The sequence below is a fragment of the Hemiscyllium ocellatum genome, chromosome 21 (assembly GCF_020745735.1).
Source record: "Hemiscyllium ocellatum isolate sHemOce1 chromosome 21, sHemOce1.pat.X.cur, whole genome shotgun sequence".
Classification (NCBI taxonomy): Eukaryota; Metazoa; Chordata; class Chondrichthyes; order Orectolobiformes; family Hemiscylliidae; genus Hemiscyllium; species Hemiscyllium ocellatum.
Window position 1 is genome coordinate 51,185,112 of NC_083421.1, and position 19,451 is coordinate 51,204,562.

The 19,451-nt window shown below is 41.6% G+C and overlaps 2 protein-coding genes across 4 annotated transcripts in view; one reads left to right on the top strand and one right to left on the bottom strand.

Annotated features, from left to right (window-relative positions):
- zgc:63972 (protein CutA homolog) overlaps positions 1 to 8,896 on the top strand; it is a 28,881-nt gene extending 19,985 nt beyond the window's left edge. The window contains exons 5-6 of the mRNA XM_060841092.1: positions 564 to 613; positions 5,712 to 8,896. Coding sequence (XP_060697075.1) covers positions 564 to 613; positions 5,712 to 5,814 — 153 coding nt within the window. The 3' untranslated portion in view covers positions 5,815 to 8,896. The remainder of the gene's footprint in view (positions 1 to 563; positions 614 to 5,711) is intronic.
- A 5,554-nt stretch (positions 8,897 to 14,450) lies between these two features.
- Positions 14,451 to 19,451, bottom strand: part of phf19 (PHD finger protein 19) — a 46,981-nt gene continuing 41,980 nt past the window's right edge. For all 3 annotated transcript variants that reach the window (XM_060841093.1, XM_060841095.1, XM_060841094.1), the window contains exons 14-15: positions 18,434 to 18,529; positions 14,451 to 18,053 (exon numbers count right to left, since the gene is read on the bottom strand). In XM_060841093.1, the coding sequence (XP_060697076.1) occupies positions 17,723 to 18,053; positions 18,434 to 18,529 (427 nt within the window). In that variant the 3' untranslated portion in view covers positions 14,451 to 17,722. The remainder of the gene's footprint in view (positions 18,054 to 18,433; positions 18,530 to 19,451) is intronic.

Genomic DNA, 19,451 nt, shown 5'->3' on the forward strand with positions numbered 1-19,451 from the left:
GCAATGGAATGATGAAGCATCAAATTCTCTTTAATGAATGATAAAGTATTGATGTAGCTGTATGTTAAGACAAGACTTGTTTTGTTTGTTTGTTATTGTGCCCCAGGGCAGCAGTACAATCTGACTAGCTTTCTTTCTAAAAGCAAGAGAACTGCACAGGGCAGCACGGTGGCTCAGTGGTTAACACTGCTCTCTCTGTGCCAGGGACCTGGGTTTGATTCTACCCTCATCGAACTGTGCCAACTCAACACAGATGTTCTCCTTGCGTCGATGTGGGTTTCCTCCCACAGTCCAAAGATGTGCAGGTTAGGTGGATTGGCCATGCTAAATAGCTCTTAGTATCCAGGGGTGTGCAGGCTAGTTGGATTGGCCATGCTAAATTCAATGATTCTAACTCCAGTGCTGCACAGAGAAGCAAAACACAACAGCACCAGTTCCACCCTTTAGACCAGTATTCAACAATCACAGCCTAGAATACCAGATACAGAAAACCGATATCTATGGTTAGAATGTAAATTATTGCCCGTGAAAGATACTAAGTGATTTTTAAAATATTTCCATAGGTATTAAAAACAAGAACCTCAAAAATCCACAAACTCTCAGAATTTATCAGGTGAGTCTATTAATTACTCATAGAAGGGCAGAATTTATCCCATCAGTGTTGGTTTTGTTTTAATAACTTATAAGAATGTAAAGTATGAAAAACATTCAACACCTCCACTCCTTTCCACAAACCATATGCAATTTACCTTGAGCTGAACTTTGACCCATTTATTACATTGAAGATTACTATTTAATTTGAAATGACCTGTGAAGGAAATCAAGCAAGAACTCTAGAATATCAGCAAGCACCTTCAATATTAATATCAAATTGGTTGTATTTGTATAAATGGATGAACTGTTCATTTACCACCATTTAATTTCATAAAGAATCATTGTGGATTTTCACAGGTGTAGTTAGTTTGCAATTTACTCAACTAGATGTTCCATTTGACATGGAATAAAGAGTGAAGGAGAAAACTCAGAACTTGGGGATGACACTAAAGTGTGTAACCATGGGGGTCGCAAAACGGTACTGTATTTCATTAACACTTTAGAAATACAGTCTGAAGTGAATCTTTAATGTTTAATGATTAAAGCTATTTAGCTGCACAGAACAGATTGCCTCAACTTCCAACTAAAAGGCCTCTGGCTTTCAATACAGAAACCTGTACATCTTGTTCATTTAAATGTTTAAGTGCTTCAGGACTCCATTCTGGAGAAGTTTCTAAGCCACAAATGAGATTTCCATACATCCATTTACTGAAGTGATTCCTCCATAAACCTACTGATGCCATAAGTGGCATTGTAGTCTGTTGGTAAGCAGTGTTTTGAGCTGAAGTACTGAGGTTGCTGCCTTCATCAGAAGAGTTATTCACCTGCAAATAGGACAGGATCTGGAAGTGAATGGACCCACCTCAGCTGTAAGGAAACCAGAGATTGGCCTCCTGAATGAACTCAGTCAGTAAGAGAACTTCAGGATTTAAATAATCCTCACATTTTGATGCTGGGCTTCTGATCACATATCTGCACTTACTAATACCACTTCTACCTTTGCAATCCTGCCTGACTCTCCACCTCCATAACACCGCTCAACCTCTGGAGTCCTGTGTCCAGTTCTGGTAGTCCTGTTATAGGAAGCATATTAAGCTGGAGGGGATTCAGGAATGAAGTGCTTCAGCTCTAAGGAGAGGCTGGGTAGGCTGCAGAGTAGGAGGTTGGGGTTTATAAAATCATGAGGTACAGATGAAGTGAATGGCAGGTGCCTTTCCCTAGGATGGGGGATTTCAAGACTGGGGGGGCACATTTTATAAGGTGAGGAGAAAGATTCGAAAAAGACACAAAGGGTAACTTTTTCTTAGAAGTGGTTCATGTGATCCACTGGTGAGAGTTGATGGAGATGAGGCAATAGCAAGAGGTAGCGTAACTAGTGGGAAGGACTTTCCTGGGAAAGAACAAGGGATGGTTAAAGTGTGTTAGCTTTAATGCAAGGAATATCAGGAATAAAAGTGATGAGTTAAGAGCATGGATCAGTACCTGGTGCTATGATGTTGTGGCCATAACAGAGACATGGGTTTCTTAGGGGCAGGAATGGTTGCTGGATGTTCCAGGGCTTAGAACATTTAAAAAGAATGGGGGGGGGGGAAGAAGAGGAGGGAGTGTAGCACTGCTAATCAGAGAGGGTATCACAGCTACAGAAGTTACCATTGTCGAGGAGGGTTTGCCTACTGAGTCAGTATGGGAGTAGTCACCTCATTAGAGTTTTACTACAGGCCCCCCAATAGCAGCAGGAAGATTGAAGAAAGCATAGGTCAGCAGATTTTGGAAATGTGTGAATGTCGTAGGGTTGTTGTAATGGGTGACTTTAACTTTCCCAATATTGATTGGAACTTCCTTCGAGCAGATGGTTTGGAAGGAGCTGTTTTTGTAAGGTGTTCAGGAGGGTTTCCTAACTCAGTACATTGACAGGCTGATGAGGGGAGAGGTCATTTTGGATTTGGTGCTCGGCAATGAGCCGGGGCAGGTGTCAGATCTTGCGGTGGGAGAGCGTTTTGGTGACCACAACTGCCTTACATTGTACATAGCTATGGAGAAAGAGAGAAGCAGGCACAATGGGAGGATATTTAATTGGGAGAAAAGGCAACTATGATGCTCTCAGATGTGAGTTGGGAAGCATGGACTGGGAGCAATTGTTCCATGGAAAGGGCACTATAGACATGTGGAGACCGTTTAAGGAACAGTTGCGAGTGTTGCATAAATGTGTTCCTCTGAGACAGGCAAGAAGGGGTAAGATAAAGGAACCTTGGATGATGGGAGCAGAGGAACTTCTTTCAAAAGAAAGAAGACAGCTTACGTAAGGTGGAGGAAGGAAGGGTCTTGCTTGGCTCTAGGGGATTACAGGCAGGCGAGGAAGGAGCTCAAAAATGGTCTGAAGAAAGCCAGGAAGGGGCACAAAAAAGACTTGGCAGGAAGGATTAAGGAGATTCCAAAGGCATTTTACATGTAAAGAATAAGAGAATGATAAAAGAAAGAGTAGGGCCGATCAGGGATAACATAGGGAACTTGTGTGTAGAGTCTGAGGAGGTAGGGGAAGCCCTAAATGAGTTTTTTTTGCTTCTGTCTTTACTAAAGAAAATGACCTTGTAGTGAATGAAACCATTGAGGAGCAGGTAAAGCATGCTGGAACGGATAGAGATTGAGGAAGCTGATGTGCTGAAAATTTTGACAAACATTAAGATTGACAAGTCGCCAGGGCCAGACCAGATTTGTCCTTGGCTGCTTTGGGAAGAGAGAAATGAGATTGCTTCGCTGCTTGCGAAGATCTTTGCATCCTCTCTCTCCACCGGAGTCGTACCTGAGGACTGGAGAGAGGCAAATGTAATTCCTCTCTTCAAGAAAGGAAATAAGGAAATCCCCGGCAATTACAGACCAGTCAGTCTCCCGTCTGTCATCTGCAAGGTGTTAGAAAGGATTCTGAGGGATAGGATTTATGACCATCTGGAAGAGCATGGCTTGATTAAATGCAGTCAGCACAGCTTTGAAGGGCAGGTCATGCCTCACAAATCTTAAAGTTCTTTGAGGATGTTACTAGACATGTTGAGGGTCGAGTAGTGAATGTGGTGTATATGGACTTCAAGGCATTTGATATGGTTCCCCATGGAACCGTTCAGAAGGTCAGGAGGAATGGGATACAGGGAAATTTAGCTGTCGGATACAGAATTGGCTGGTCGACAGAAGACAGCAAGTGGTAGTGGAAGGAAAGTATTCTGCCTGTAAGTCAGTGGTGAGTGGTGTTCCACAGGGCTCTGTTCTTGGGCCTCTACTCTTTGTAATTTTTATTAATGACTTCGATGAGGAGATTAGCACAGTGGTTAGCACTGATGTCTCACAGCACCTGAGACCCGGGTTCAATTCCCGACTCAGGCGACTGACTGTGTGGAGTTTGCATGTTCTCCCCGTGTCTGCATGGGTTTCCTCCGGGTGCTCTGGTTTCCTCCCACAGTCCAAAGATGTGCGGGTCAGGTGAATTGGCCATGCTAAATTGCCTGTAGTGTTAGGTAAGGGGTAAATGTAGGAGTATGGGTGGTTTGCGCTTCGGCGGGTCGGTGTGGACTTGTTGGGCTGAAGGGCCTGTTTTCACACTGTAAGTAATCTAATTGACGGATGAGTTAGCAAATTTGCAGACGACAAAGGTTGGAGGTGTCATTGACCGTATAAAGAACTGTTGTAGGCTGCAGCGTATACACTGACAGGATGCAGAGATGGGCGGAGAGGTGGCAGATGGAGTTCAACCTGGATAAATGCAAAGTGATGCATTTTGGAAGGTCTAACTTGAAAGTTGAGTACAGGATTAAAGACAGGATTCTTGGCAGTGTGGAGGAACAGCGGGATTTTGGTGTGCAGGTACATAGATCCCTTAAAATTGCCACCCAAGCATATGGTGTTTTGGCTTTCATTAACAGGGGGATTGAGTTTGAGCCGTAGATCTTGTTGCAGCTCTATAAAACATTGGTTAGACCGCACTTGGAATACTGTCCAGTTCCGGTCGCCCTATTATACGAAAGATGTGGATGCTTTGGAGAGGGTTCAGAGGAGGTCTACCAGGATGCTGCCTGGAATGGAGGGCTTATCTTACAAAGAAAAGTTGACTGAGCTTGAAATTCATCAGAAAAAAGAAGGAAGAGAGGGGACCTACTTGAGGTGTACAAGATAATGAGAGGCATAGATAGAATTGATTTTTCCCAGGGCAGAAATTGTTAACGTGAGGGGTCATAGTTTTAGGCTGTTTGGCGGAAAGTATAGAGGGGATGTCAGGGGCAGGTTCTTTATGCAAAGTTGTGAGAGCATGGAATGCATTGCCAGCAGCAGTTGTGGAAGCGAGGTCATTGGGGATATTGAAGAGGCTGTTAGACATGCATATGGTCACAGAAATTTGAGGGTTTGTACATTAGGTTTACCTTGCCTGAGGATCAATGGTCGGCACAACATCGTGGGCTGAAGGGCCTTTTCTGTGCTGTACTGTTCTGTGTGGAATGACCTTCCAGAGGAAGTGGTGGATGTGAGTACAGGTACAACATTAAAAAGACATTTGGATAAGTATGAGTAAGAAATGACAGGAAGGGTATGGGCCACACATAGGCAAGTGGGACTAATTTAGTTTGGTTATGGTCACCATTAAGGGTTGGGACTCTGTGTGTGTGTGTGTGTGTGTGTCTTAATTCCCTTTAGTGCTCACCCATGATATGCTCATGTATGTTGACTCCTCAGCTCTGAGCTCTGCAATTCCCTTCCCTTCTGTCTTTCCTTCTTCAAGGAACTCCTTAAGACCTACCTGAAGCTTTCAGCCATTTGGCCTGAAATATTGCCTTGTGGGTTGGTATCGAACTTGCTTTACAATGTTCCTGTCATGTGCTTTCAGATGTTTTTAATTTTTTGAGATGTTATACAGTGCAAGTTCTATTTCCACTATTACTGCAGGAATTAGATTTAAGTCCCTGCTTTGGTAATTGTTTGATCTAGTTAAGTCTTATTCTTGTGGTTTTATTAACATGTTCAGCATTATAGTAGGGCATCGCTGGGCTTTGAGCAAATGGACAAAGTTCTGAAATAACTTTTGTCTGAAAACCTGTGAAGATCTATACTGTAAACTCTTGCTTTCTTTTCTCTCCCAGATCAGTTCATCCTTTTGAAGTTCCTGAGATTATAAGCATTTTGGTGGATCAAGGCAATCCTTTATACTTGAAATGGATAGAAGAGACAGTACTTGAAGATTGATTTACTCACTGCCTTAAAAACAAACTAGATAAGAGTGGAAAATTACAGGAGTATGCAGATGGCTCGCCTCCCAGAGAGAAAGTCGGTGTGATCATCTCATTATCCAGTTAGAAGCTCCATTGAGTGCTATGGGTGGGCAAACAGAGCTCACTCTACCCCTGTCACATTGTAAAAAATGAGGTCCCTGAAATTACTCCAGAGGCCGGTATCTCATCACTAAGTCACCCTTTATTTAAACATTGACCCAGATAGCATGGAGCCACCTCCCAGAGTGAACAGAATCCCTGACACCCCTGTTTATATCTGTCAATCAGGACTCCAATTCGACCAGGTTAACAGCCCCCATAAGGGAACTCATATTCTGAGGTCCATCTGACTGACTTCACTCCAATCACTTCCCCTCTTATGTCCTGGGATGTATGCCTGTTCTTTTTCCTGTAGCCTCTCCTGGGACATTTTCACAACAGGTCTGGTTCCTTCAACTCTGCCTCTGATACTCATGGCATGTATCAAACCGTAGCCTGTTACTCACCCCCTGAGCGATTCGGCAAAGTTCATCTTCAGGCGGTAACAGCGTCAAGGCTGCAACATCTGCTGTGTTCATCTCATTCTCCAGTTTCTTCAATGCTAAGTGGAGGAGGAGAACCCATAATTTCTGACAGCCTTCATGGCTGTTCTGAGGGGCCATGAGATGTTTTGCTCCTGCCTCATTTGCAAGGTTGCAGCTTTCATGCAGCCCATGTGCTCAGGACTGCCTCAACTACCCGAACTTTGTGTCATAGGACCTGACCATGCATCAATCACACCTGTTACCCATGCAGGGCCATTCCTATGGTTTCAACACCAAACTTCATCCTCTGAAGTAAACTGCCACTTTCGCTTAGCTGTTTTGTGTCCAGTACCGGCCTTTCTGATGCAGTTTCGTCTCTCCCCTGGTTTGGGAGGATCAGGTTTTGCCTGGTGCAGAGTCTTCTCCCCCATTAGCAGCTCTGCTGGAGCTGTCCCTGTAGCTGAGGTGGTCCTATAATCGAACAAGACCGTTTGGTATCAAATGAAGCTGTAGCCTGATTCTTTAAGACTGCCTTCAAAGTTTGGATTGTTCTTTCCACCATACCATTGGATGATGGATGGTATGGATGTGTCCCAACATGCCAAATGTCGTGAGACTTAAATAATACTTAAATTTCCTGCTGGTAATCAATCTGCTGAGTAAAACCGAATAAATCTCAATTACAGGAGGATTGGAATCATAATATTCCTTAGTTAAAACCTCTTGGATGGTTTTTGTATCTGGTACCTCACGAAAAATTATGCTTCAAATAGCCAAAAAAGTTGTGGATCCAGAAGCTGTCAGGAGAATTACTCATAGCTTTTTGTCTGCCCCAATGTCATTTGCCCAGAAACAATTATACATTCTTTCTACATGTTTGATCCTGCTGTTGAAGACTGGACTAAATAAGTCCAGTTTCCCAGACAATGGCATGATGCTAGAAATGCTTACCCAAACTCCAAGCTGGTGATTATAGACAAATCTCTTCAGAGGCATGTTCTTCCCCCTTGTTGCAACTAATTTCACAGAGGCCAGTATCCCATCACCAAGTCACTCTTTGTTTACACATGCATAATACATGACACTGATCCAGATGCCACAGAGCCAGCTCTTTTTAGATTACTTAGTGTGGAAACAGACTCTTCGGTCCAACAAGTCCACACCGACCCACCGAAGTGCAACCCACCCATTCCCCTACATTTACCTAACACTACGGGCAATCTAGCATGGCCAAATCACCTGACCTGCACATCTTTGGACTGTGGGAGGAAACCCACGCAGACACTGGGACAATGTGCAAGCTGTCACAGTCAGTCGCGTAAGTCGGGAATTGAACCCAGGTCTCCGGCGCTGTGAGGCAGCAGTGCTAACCGCTGTACCACCGTGCCGGCCACAATGTAGTTCTGAGAGTGAACAGAACACTTAACACTCCTGCTTATATCTGTCAGCCAGGACTCTCTGATTGGGACTGTTAACCTGGCCCAGTCAAGGAACTTGTATTCTGAGAGATCCACCTGGTTGACATTGTTCCAATCACTACATCCCACCTCTAAGTGCTGGGAATAAGGAGGTGATGGCCTAACCACTTGATGTATATAATATGCTACCCTCACCAAAGCAAAACATGTAGTGGGGATATGCAATATCAAGTCCTAGAATTAATTTCCATTACAGGTTTTTTAAAAAATGGGTGTAGAAATGAATGTTTGTCTTGTTTTGATATAAAAAATGTTGTCACAACAACTCCTGATAGTGAATATATTGTTTTTCAGGGAAATTATATCTTTACACTGTATGCTGTCTTGAGTGACCTTGACATTTACTTAAGTGAATCTAAAACCATTGTATCAAAACCCTGCTCTTTCACTGATGCGCAAATACATACATTAACTTCCCACATTTACAAAATTTCAATCTAAAAGATAAGCCATGCTCTGGCTTTCAAAACTAAGGCACTTGCCCAATTTAGATACTCTGAAATGAAAGTGTGTCTGTAAATGTAGCCAAATTGTCTGCAAACTTTCATTGAATATTAAGATATTTTCTCATCCCACGTGAATTAAAAGGTTTGTGAGGCTGTAGAGTGTGTAAGACTTTTTTTAATGTAGATTTTACAGTCCTGCTGGTGACATGAGAGAATTATAGTCAAAGATGTATAAAAGTGAAATATCTTGAAATTAGATTGATGGTAATCTCATTGAATTTTAATTTTCAATACAGAAATATTTAAAGCCTTTTTTAAAATGGGAACTGATGCCAGAAGTTCAGAAATAGGTATTTTTTTCAAAAGAGCTGAATGTCACAAATGCAACCTGATTAATACCTTTATAACTAAAGTAAACAGTAGAATGTTTTTTGTTTTTCCCCACCACTTTTGAGAGCTTACTAACCAGGAGTTATAAAAAAAATAACTTATCCAGTCTCCTGTGGCCTTGCATGTAAGTATTAAGGTGATTTTGCAATACAAGAACAAGAATTTGTATGACTTTGTACAGGGTTTTATTGTTCTGTAATTGTGTGTAACTGGCTTAATATGTCAATTTAGAATATTTTCTATTGCTTGGGAAGGTTCTATGAAACCACAACTTTAAAAGAAAGTGCAACTCAGATTTCTTTAAAAATGTAACTAGGTGAGACACATTAAATGTATGATTATTATGCAACATAAATGGTTGTTAATTATCTTTTTTTATATTTTGATTAGCCTGAGACACCAAACTGAGAAGTGGGAACATAAATTCAGGAGCAGGGACAGATTGTGCTGTTCTCATTCAATACAATCATGGCTGATTTTCTGCCTCCCCTTAACTTTCTCAAACATTCTCCTTATTCTTTTAATTGCTTGGGAGACCAAATATCTACCCATTATAAATTAAATGTATTCAACAATAGAGTATCCTCAGGCTGTAAGAGAGAATTCCAAAGGGTCACAACATTTTAAGTGAGGATGATGTTCCTTGATTTAGCCCTAAATATTGATCTTCTACCATGAAACTTGTACTCCTGTGTTCTAGATTTCCTGGTCCCAGGGGAAACCATCTGATTCCAGCCGGCCAAGCTCCTTCAAAATCTTTCATGTACATTTCATGATACAGAGCTAAAGAGGCAATGGCCTAGTGGTATTATCACTGGACTGTCAATCCAGGGATGTAGGTAATGTCCTGGGGACCCAGGTTCAAATCCCACCACAGCAGATGGTGAAATTTGAATTCAATAAAGATCTGGAATTAGGAGTCTAATGATGACCATAAAGCCATTGTTTATTGTCAGGAGAAACCCACCTAGTTCACTAATGTCCCTTAGGGAAGAAAACTGCCATCCTTACCTGGTTTGGCCTACATGTGACTCCCATAGCAATGTGGTTGGCTCTTACTGCCTTCTGGGATGGTTAGTTACATAACTGCTGACCTAGCTGGAGATGTCCTCATCCCATGAATGAATGAAAAAAAACCTGTGGGTAGAGTTGAGGGATAGGATGGTTGAAATAAAGTAAAAGCAGAACCAGCTTCTTAATTCCTGGTAACCGATAGCAGTACATTCTGAGGTAAGAAGAGTTATTCCTGAGATTTATGATGAATCACAGACTTCCTTTTGTCTAATGTACCATATCTGCACCATTACTGTCAACTATTATTACCCATCCATATCTGTAAATGCTCAAAACACAGGAGATTTGCCAACATCTTTTTAAAGGAATAGGTTATTCAGCCTCCTAAGCATGTTCCATAGTGCACTGTTCACATACCTCCTAGCAACCATTGTGGAATGTGTATTGGGAGAGGTCCAGGAATCATTCAGTTACCAACATCATCAGCTAGAGAGTGTACAGCAGAGACAAATGAGATGGGGGGGGAAGTGTAGGATAACTGTGATAGTAAAAGCAAATTATTTCCTGAAATTAGTGTAAAAGGCAATCCGATCAGTTCACTCTAAATCAACAAAAATTGAACTTGGAACAAAATGCTGATTCTAAATTTGAGACAATGCCAGATAAATTACCCAATCTTCTTCCTTAATTCTTGTTGCTGCATGCACTAACATGGTAAAGGAAGTTCTTATCTTTTTAAGATGCATGAATTTTCTTAATTAACAAGGAAACCCTGATCAAAACAGTTTGTGAAAGACAGGACTACTCTGCCTTCAGTCAATAACAGGAAGCTTTGAGGCATGGGTAGTGATGGGAGAGGACATGTTAGTAACTACAGTGTGGTTGACCGGTCCAGTGAATGAATCTGGACGTTAAACCACCACCACAAAATCAGAATCTGGCAAGTTTGAGGATATTTTGGAAGCAACCAATTCAGAGATGGCTGGAGCAAGTCAGATAGAAACCTGGACTTCCTGGCTTGGAGGTAGGGACACTACCGCTATTACATAAACACATCTCTCTCTCTTTTTCCCCCCCCCCCAGCAAAAAAATGGGCTTTTTTTTAAACATCCAGAAGTGTTTTATACACAATCGAGAGGGTTCCCCATCACCAAATCACTGACATATTCTGATTTGTTTTTAACTAATTGCCTCCAGTAAATTGTGTAGCCAATTGGATATTTACATGCACCGCCCATTAAGGGGAATGCAAACCATCTAAAGTGAGGGAGAATGGGAAGGGCCTATAATAAAATGAAAAATCTGGGCATGCATACACATTGTTCATACCTCTTGCAACCACCAAAGTCACTTGTTCTAATTTCTGGTTTGAAGATGTTTTCTGATCAATCTGTTTAGAGATGTCATTACATATCCCTAGTGTCAGTGGGACTTGAACCTGGGTCTCCTGGCTCATAGATAAAGGACACTACCATTACACCACAAGTGCCTTTAATTTCTAATTGGACAATCCCAGAAAGCCAGGATAATTGTCTATTTAACATGTCCAATTTGCAACCAGAGCTGTACTGAAATTCTGGAAATAGACAGTTCCTTGTTTTCTTTGTTTTATTTTAAGTTTGAACAACAAGGTGATAACCTCAGTGTTGCTGTACATATTGACATTTCTATTTTGTTGTGGATCCAGTATTGACAAACTGTCAACTTACTTGTATAAATACAAAAAAAGCTTCTGAATGCTATAACGATTTCCCAGTAAAACTACTACTGCAGTGTCAAAAGACAGCTCCTCCACTGAACTCCTTTCTTCAACTAGTGGCTCAGTCCAGACGATTTCTAGCTCAGATGAAAGATTTCAGCATATTGAACTAAAAGATTTTCATGACAGCTACTGACTTGGTCAAAGTGTCTACCCTCTACCCCCTTTTTTGTAACAAAACACTGTGCGTGGCACGGTGGTTAGCACTGCTGCCTCACAGCACCAGAGAGCCGGGTTCAACTCCCGCCTCAGGCGACTGACTGTGTGGAGTTTACACGTTCTCCCCGTGTCTGTGTGGGTTTCCTCCAGGTGCTCTGGTTTCCTCCCACAGTCCAAAGATGTGCAGGTCAGGTGAATTGGCCATGCTAAATTGCCCGTAGCGTTAGGTAAGGGGCAAATGTAAGGATAGGGGTATGGGTGGGTTTCGCTTCGGCAGGTCAGTGTGAACTTGTTGGGCCGAAGGGCCTGTTTCCACACTGTAAGTAATCTAATCTAATATGAGAGCACGTGATTTTTTTCATAAGGAAATCACCTTTTCCAAATCCCTTCTGTGGGCAAGTGTTGAAATTGAGTAAGGTGACAACAGCACAGGATAAGAGTCCAAGAATTTATTGCCAATTGTTTTGCAAAGCTGGATAATACAGAAAAGAATACTGACTGCATAAGACAGGTACATGTTTCATTACAGGGGAAAGGGTGATTATGTATTGTGCTCGCTTACAAATGTACAATGTTAAAGTAATACTGTGAAACCACTAATGGTTATGCAAATCACATTGTGTAGGTAACATTTGTACAATGATTGTCATGTCAGATTTTTCTAATGTTAGAATTGATTTTAATCAAACACTTCAGGAGGCATAAGAATACCAACAGCAAGATGTATTCCAGTACTATAGACTTGGTACAGTACCAAGCACTTACCATTTTCAGTTCCTTTTGCAACTTACAATGTTCCCATTAGGCATACGGTACCAAATGCCAAAGAGCATGGTGCTGGAAAAGCACAGTTGATCAGGCACATCCGAGGACCAGGAGAGTTGATGCTTTGCGTATAAGCCCTTCATCAGGAATGAATGATGAAGAATGTATGCTGGAAACGATGCTCCTCGGATGCTGCCTGACCGGCTGTACTTTTTCAGCACCACCCTCTTCAACTCTAATCTCCAGCATCTGTAGTCCTCACTTTCTCTTAGGATACCAAAAGGTTGTGTGGCCAAATGTGAAAGTCATAGTATTTGCTCAATTCTGGTTATTGTCAGTTTAGACCACTGTGATATCTGGTCAGACATAAATGATAAAATAAACTAAGAAAAGTTGATTGTCTGTATGTTAAACAAACTTGTCAGCAAAGTAAGTCTTTACATGCCGCCTACTCAACAAGACATTTTGCTACTCATGGTTTCTGAAGTAATATTGCTATTTGCAACTTCATTTTCTTTCTCACAAAGATTACTAAAGCAAAGAGCATTGAAAAGGACTTCATAAAACAGACTGAACATTTTATATCCACAATAATGGAAATTCTCATGTTTTCTAAGCCAGGACTGAGCACTATGCAAGTCATACCATCACTGAAAAGCAGACTTACCTTAAACTTACAGAACCTGTGAAGTGAAAAGCTTTATTTCATCACAATTGACATGGATAAAACTTTTTAGATGAATTGTTTGGTGGGTTTTATTTCAACCATGTGCAGGTCCTGCAAAGGAAAGGCCAGTAAAACTTAAGAATGATGTAAACTCATCCAACTTGTCTTCTATACCTCAAAAAAAATGGAGCTCCAGTAGTCCATTTCCAGGTTTTACTGTTTACTTTCTGGTTTTCCCCTCTGGCTCTGATCACAGTCTTGCACCACCCAGATTCTGGGTCTGATAGCAAGAGCAAAACATTGTCCTCTCAATAAAGTGAACTATGAAAACTGAACGAGGAACATGAGAGAGGAAACTGAACTTTTGTCTTTGGGAAATCAAACCAGAAAGTCTGAGAGACCCATGAAGCCTGACAGACTAGGTACCACTACTTAAGTATATCATTCAGTTTGCTTTAGATTGTCCTGCTGGGAAGCTGCGCTGGGTTCGGGTGTACAGTGCCTGAGATGCTGAACTCATTTCAGCCCATTTCTGAGCACCTATCCAGCAGCATGTTGTCAACCCACATCTGATTCTGGATCTGCTTCATCAGGCTTTTTAGCAGAGTAAGATATTGATCCACAAAACTGACACTTTGTAGGTGCATTCTGTCCATACAAACAGGCAAAATTAAGTTCCAATTTCCTCCTCCTGTGTGCAGGTTCTAATGTAAAGGTTCCTACTGGTCTTTGTCAGAAAGACATTCCTTTCATACCTGTTACTACTGGGTCATAATCCAAAACTGGGGATAACAAACAGATGAAATGTCTTCCATCACATCCCACTTATTAAAAGCGAATCAGGGCATGTAGCTCAAACAGCTTTTTCACTAGCTCCTGTTTCCTTATCAAACCCAGTTTCGCTCCCTCATTGCCATAGAATTTATTGGTAATTTTTAAAAAAAAATCTTTTGTCTATCGAAAAATAAAGCCACAAAAAAACACAAAGTCTTTGGCTAGCAAGGCTTATTTTATGGAGTTTAAAATCAGAATCAAATTAACCTCCAAATTGCACACATGAAAGAGCCACTAAGATTATTGTGTTTTGTTTTGGCCACAGTCAACATTAAGAAAATGATCTTTCTCCATTGGAGACTTAAAGCAAGATATTATCAAGAACAGCATTTTTTTAATCCACTCAATCAACTTGCCAGTTTTCTTGAAAACATGATTTGAGTGATTGGTCACTGATGTCAATTTCAATCCCACTCAGATCAATTCAGAGAAAGAACTAGTTTTTCCACAATAAAAATACCTCTGTATTAATTGAGAGGAAATGACAATTCACTGACATCTTTAATCTGGTTGAATTATACTAGTTTTCTTTCAAACTAACTTAAGAGTTCATACAACCGTTTTAATTTTTAAGCTGCATGGGGCCATAATATCTTTAGCAACACTTTACCATGACAATATATATCATACATTTTGATTATCAATAATAACTATAGCATCCAAGAATTGCATTTGGAACATGGGTTGGTACATTCAAAGACATTAAAGCTCAACTTTTGAGATCAAGCAGAATTTTTGCAGCTTTCAAAGTGCACAGCCTTTCTTTCTGCACCTGTCTGCAGAAGGGAATTCATGAAACAGGTTCAGTTCCCGCGACTGCTCTGATCGTTAGTGCATAGATAGTGTGGAGCTGACTCAGGCAGAAGAGAAATGTCCCCAGTGTGATCCTTGCTTTTATGGGGATCTCAGCCAAAGTTGGCTGTGAGACACATTACATTTGGTTTTGGAATTCCAAGGGTCAAAATTAAAGTAAATGCAATCTGATTCTTTATCCTGATTGCAATCCTGTGATTTCTGCCAGAAAGTGTTCACATAAGCTGAGGTATAAGCGGGGATACTTGGAAAAGACAGGGTCCTGTTGCCAGAGATGGAAGAGGGGCCTCATGGGTTGTATTGGTGGTGGTGGCAGCGGGGTGGGGTTGCAATTTGCATCTCTGCTATTCTATAAAAGATGGTACATTTGAGAGAGCTGAATCACACCTCCTGATTGTTGCTCACACTGTTTGGGAGAAGGTGGGTAAGAGGGGAAAGATAGGCAGATCAGAGGAGCTCAGCATAACTCTACAGCTGGATGTGGCCATGCCACATAGGGGGTCATTAGGGATGACTACCTGCCTGTCCATATCCAGATGTCCATGGGAAAGGAGTATGCAGTATCCAGTCATACACTTTAAGTCTTCTGTGAACACGGAGCATCACAGGTGCTGGAGTGTATTATCAGCCCTGAATTGAAATAGCTGCCTTGCCCCAGGAGGGCTGCAGAGTTTACCTAGCAGTCTACCTGTTCACAGAGGTCACCTCCACTGCACCAGTAAAATGCAAACAAAGGCAGCAACAGGCCCTTCATTCAACTACTTAGGTGGTTCACTTGGCTCTGAGCAAGCGAGCTCTCTTTCCCATGCCTGGCAAAGTGGCAATACAGCAGGGGGCATACCACCCACTGGTCTCCTCTTGCTAGCATTCCTGCCTCCGAATCGGTCCTCAAAGGTTTTGTAAAACTTTGCTCTACTGCACACTGGGGTTGAAAGAAGTTTATAAAATCACAAGGAGCAATAATAGGGTGAATAGTCAAGGTCTTTTCCTAAGGGTGGGGAGTTCAAAACTAGAGGACATAGGTTTAAGGTGAGAGGGAAGGATTTAAAAGGGACCTAAGGGGCATCTTTTTCAGACAGAAAGTGGTGTGTATGGAATGAACTGAGAGAGGACGTGGTGGAGGCTGGTACAATGACTACATTTAAAAGACACCTAGATATGTATGTGAATGGGAAAGGTTTAAAGGATATGGGCCAAATGCTGGCAAATGGGCCTAGGTTCATTTAGGATATCTGGTCAGCATGCACCAGTTGGACTGAACAGTCTGTTTCTGTGCAGTACATCTCCATGACTCTATGGCTAAAAGAACCTGCTGAAACTCACCTAGAAAAGGGAAGATCATTGACAGTCCTGTCAGTTTCCCAAACGAAGGACTGCTTAAAATGGTTTCCCCACTCCACTCCAAATCTTTGTTTTAGTCAGAGTCTACTTTGTTTTTTAAGCTGAAGTATTTGAAGTGCTGTGCCATGACTCCACACTGTTTTCAATGTTTCAAATGGTGGAGATACAGGACACTTGGTAAAGTTGGGAGTGTTGGACGTGGCTCCTCAAGGTCTGTCAAAACCTAACACACAAGTTAAAGTGCCTGCCAACAAAACCTTTGAAGGAACAAAAGTGAAGTGACAAAATAAATTCCCAACCAAAGGAAGGTAACAGAAGAAGTAACCGAACACAGTGTGACCTGCACACAATGTCACAGTTAGCAACTTGGAAGTGAAAGGAAACAAGTTTCAGCCCTTTACAATTACACTGTTGGCAGAGGAATATCGAGCTTTTTCTCAAAAAGAGTAAAAATTGCAAGGCATGTGACTTCTACACAAATAAGACAAACCCACACAGCAAGAGCAGCAGCTTAAATATCCGTCCATTCACATTCTCTCCAGCATAAAAATTTATATATTCTCCATTTTGGAAATTCCTGTCCCAACAAGGAACATGTTGGTACCCTGGCACAGGGCACTCCAGAGCAGCAAGACCCAACTAAATATCACGTCATCCGCTGAAGCGAGATATTTCAATCTAATAAACAAGGTTTTCTTTTTGCCAAAAATAAAACTTTTAGCAAAGCTGGCTAATGGGAAGGTGTAAGCGGTAGAGGCCTGGGAAAATACAAAAGTCTTTCAAAAGCTACTTGTAGTTTGATCAGTTACATAGCAACTGGCTACATAATGAGCTGGGATAGGTCTAAACCAAAGATGTATATGAAAACGTATTAATAAAAAGGAGTAAAGAGTGCAGCAGGTTCAGTGGAGCCTACGTAAAATCAACTTTGCGAAGGCTTAATCCCACTTTTCCAAACATTCTCAGTATACAACACAAATTTCCACTCACTGCAACATCAAATGTTGCTGCTTAAATCTGTAGAATCAAAACATTCGCATCTCAACTTAACTTTTCAGTCACTTGCAACCGAATTGCCTAATGTCCATCCCAATGCATAAAACTTCCTTTATAATCACAATTCTACGACAGACTCTCAGAGTGGCAAACCAACTCATTAGCCACTGACATCAACATCAGCAAAACAATCCAAATTGAGTACTGGTGGTTAAGAAATGGCAACAGCAGTAAAATAAACAGCTGTCGAGCCGGCTTCGTCATTCAATCCAATCATGTCTGAATTTCTACATCAACTCCATGTAACAAAACAGACAGTTTCATTGCTGCTGACTTGAGAGATAGCAAATCACATGCACAGCTCGATAACACTATTGCATCGCTCATTCATTGCCACTGGACAGTTAGAATGTTCTAGAAATGTTCTTCAACCAGACACTTACTATGTAAAATTTAACTACCAACAGCAGCAGAAAGCCTCATCTGTACCATTCATAAAAACAATATATTAGTACAGCAGGCACCTAATAAGATCTTATATCTTCAACTGAATGTTTGTTTCTGGAAACTAAGGTGACTCTGCTGTAGTTTATTATAATTTTTAAAAAAACATCAGGAGGCAGTTTATAGAGGCTTGTTCAGCTCTGGTCTGCTGGTTGCTAAGCAGATTAAATGGAGTCCTAATTGTGATCCAATTCAATAAGGAGTGGCACCTTCCCATTCTACCAGGTACTGCACTTTTCTGTCTAAAGTCACTCTCCGAGCAAGCACCTGGAACTTTTCACCACAAGCCAGCCTTCCTGCAGCACCGAAGTAATTAGTGATCGAGGACTTAAGGTGGGAAAGGGAGGTTTCATCGTCACTCATACTTTCAAAGGTGTGGCCATTAATGTAATTATTATCCACGGATTGTTCTGTCTGATCCACTCCATTCTCTGGATGATTATAAATGCCTTTCTTCTGTTTGGTTCTGTTGCTCAGTGAATACTCTACTGATGTTTTCCTTTTACGACTCCCCATAGTCTTTCTAAAAGGATGAAAATAAAACAGAACAATGAAAATCACGAAAATAAATAATAAAAATTCACAAACCTGAAACTTTACTTCGGTTTTTCTCTCTACAGATGTTTCCTGACCTGTCGAGCAATTTTTATTTTTGTTTCAGATTTCTAACAATTGCAGCTTTTTTGCTTTTATTGCAGACAGGTTAAGATACAGTTGTGTAGCTCTTTAGGAACTCTCTCTTCAAACCCATTGTGCCTGAGCTCTAATGCAATGTGCCATTTTTGATTGAAATTCTTACTGCCTGTTTTCTATGGGTTCTTTCTGTAATTAGGCACAAAAACAAAGACTCGGTGGCAGATCTGTACACAAGTAAATGATTGTGAATCACAACATTGGACTTACAGAGAGTCACAGGATAAACTTGTTGAGGCTGAGCCAGATGTACTTGCTGCATCTGTCGAGTCTAAGTCAGAGTAAAAGGTTCCCTCAGAACGATCACTGAAAGCAGGTAAAGAAATGACAGGAGTTAAATCTAGACAGAGAAGAAACAATCACAAAGACAGAGGTTTTTATAAGGCCAGGAGATAGTGACGCATCTCAAAGACTGGCTCTGCCAGAACTTATAGGGCGGTAATGATCAGAAGTGAGAATCTTGCCCAGGACAGAAGAGAGAATATCTGAATTGCTGTTATACAAGTCAATACAGTACAGGAGCAGGCGTTCCAGCCCACCGAGTCTGCACCAATTCTAATCCTTATTTAGACCTGCTACGTCTTGTCCATGTGCAGTTTCTATCCCTCTGTTTGCCTCCCACGATATATGCCTTCAACGTGGCAAATATGCCTTCTTCCACCATTTCCACTCGCAGTGCATTCCAGGCACCTACCATGCTCTGAAAAACGTTACTGTGCACTTCTCCCCTAAACTTTCCCCCTCTCACCTCGAACCTGTGCCCTCTTGTAATTGACCTTTCCACCCTGGGAGAAAGGCTGTGACTATCTACCCTCTCTATATCTCCCAATTTTGTAGACTACATCAGGCTGCCCCTCAGCCTCAGTCCTTCCAGTGAAAACAATCAGAGTTTATCCAACCTCTCGCCATAGCTAAAACTCCCCAGGCTAGGCAATGTCCTGGTAAATCTTCTCCGCACCCTCATCAAAGCAACCACATCCTTCTGGCAGTGTTCAAGCAGAACTGCACAAATGTGGCCTAATTAAATTTTTGTACAGCTGTAACATAACTTGCCAACTTTATATTCAATGCCCTGGCCAGTGAAGGCAAGCTTGCTGTATGCCATTTGACCACCTTATCCACCCGTTATGGCAAGGCTGCTCTTACCTATTGTGGTTGGCTTCGGGGAAACAAAGCTGCAGGGCTGGAAGCAGCTTTGGAGCCTGTCCTCAGAAGTTTCGTCCTGTCC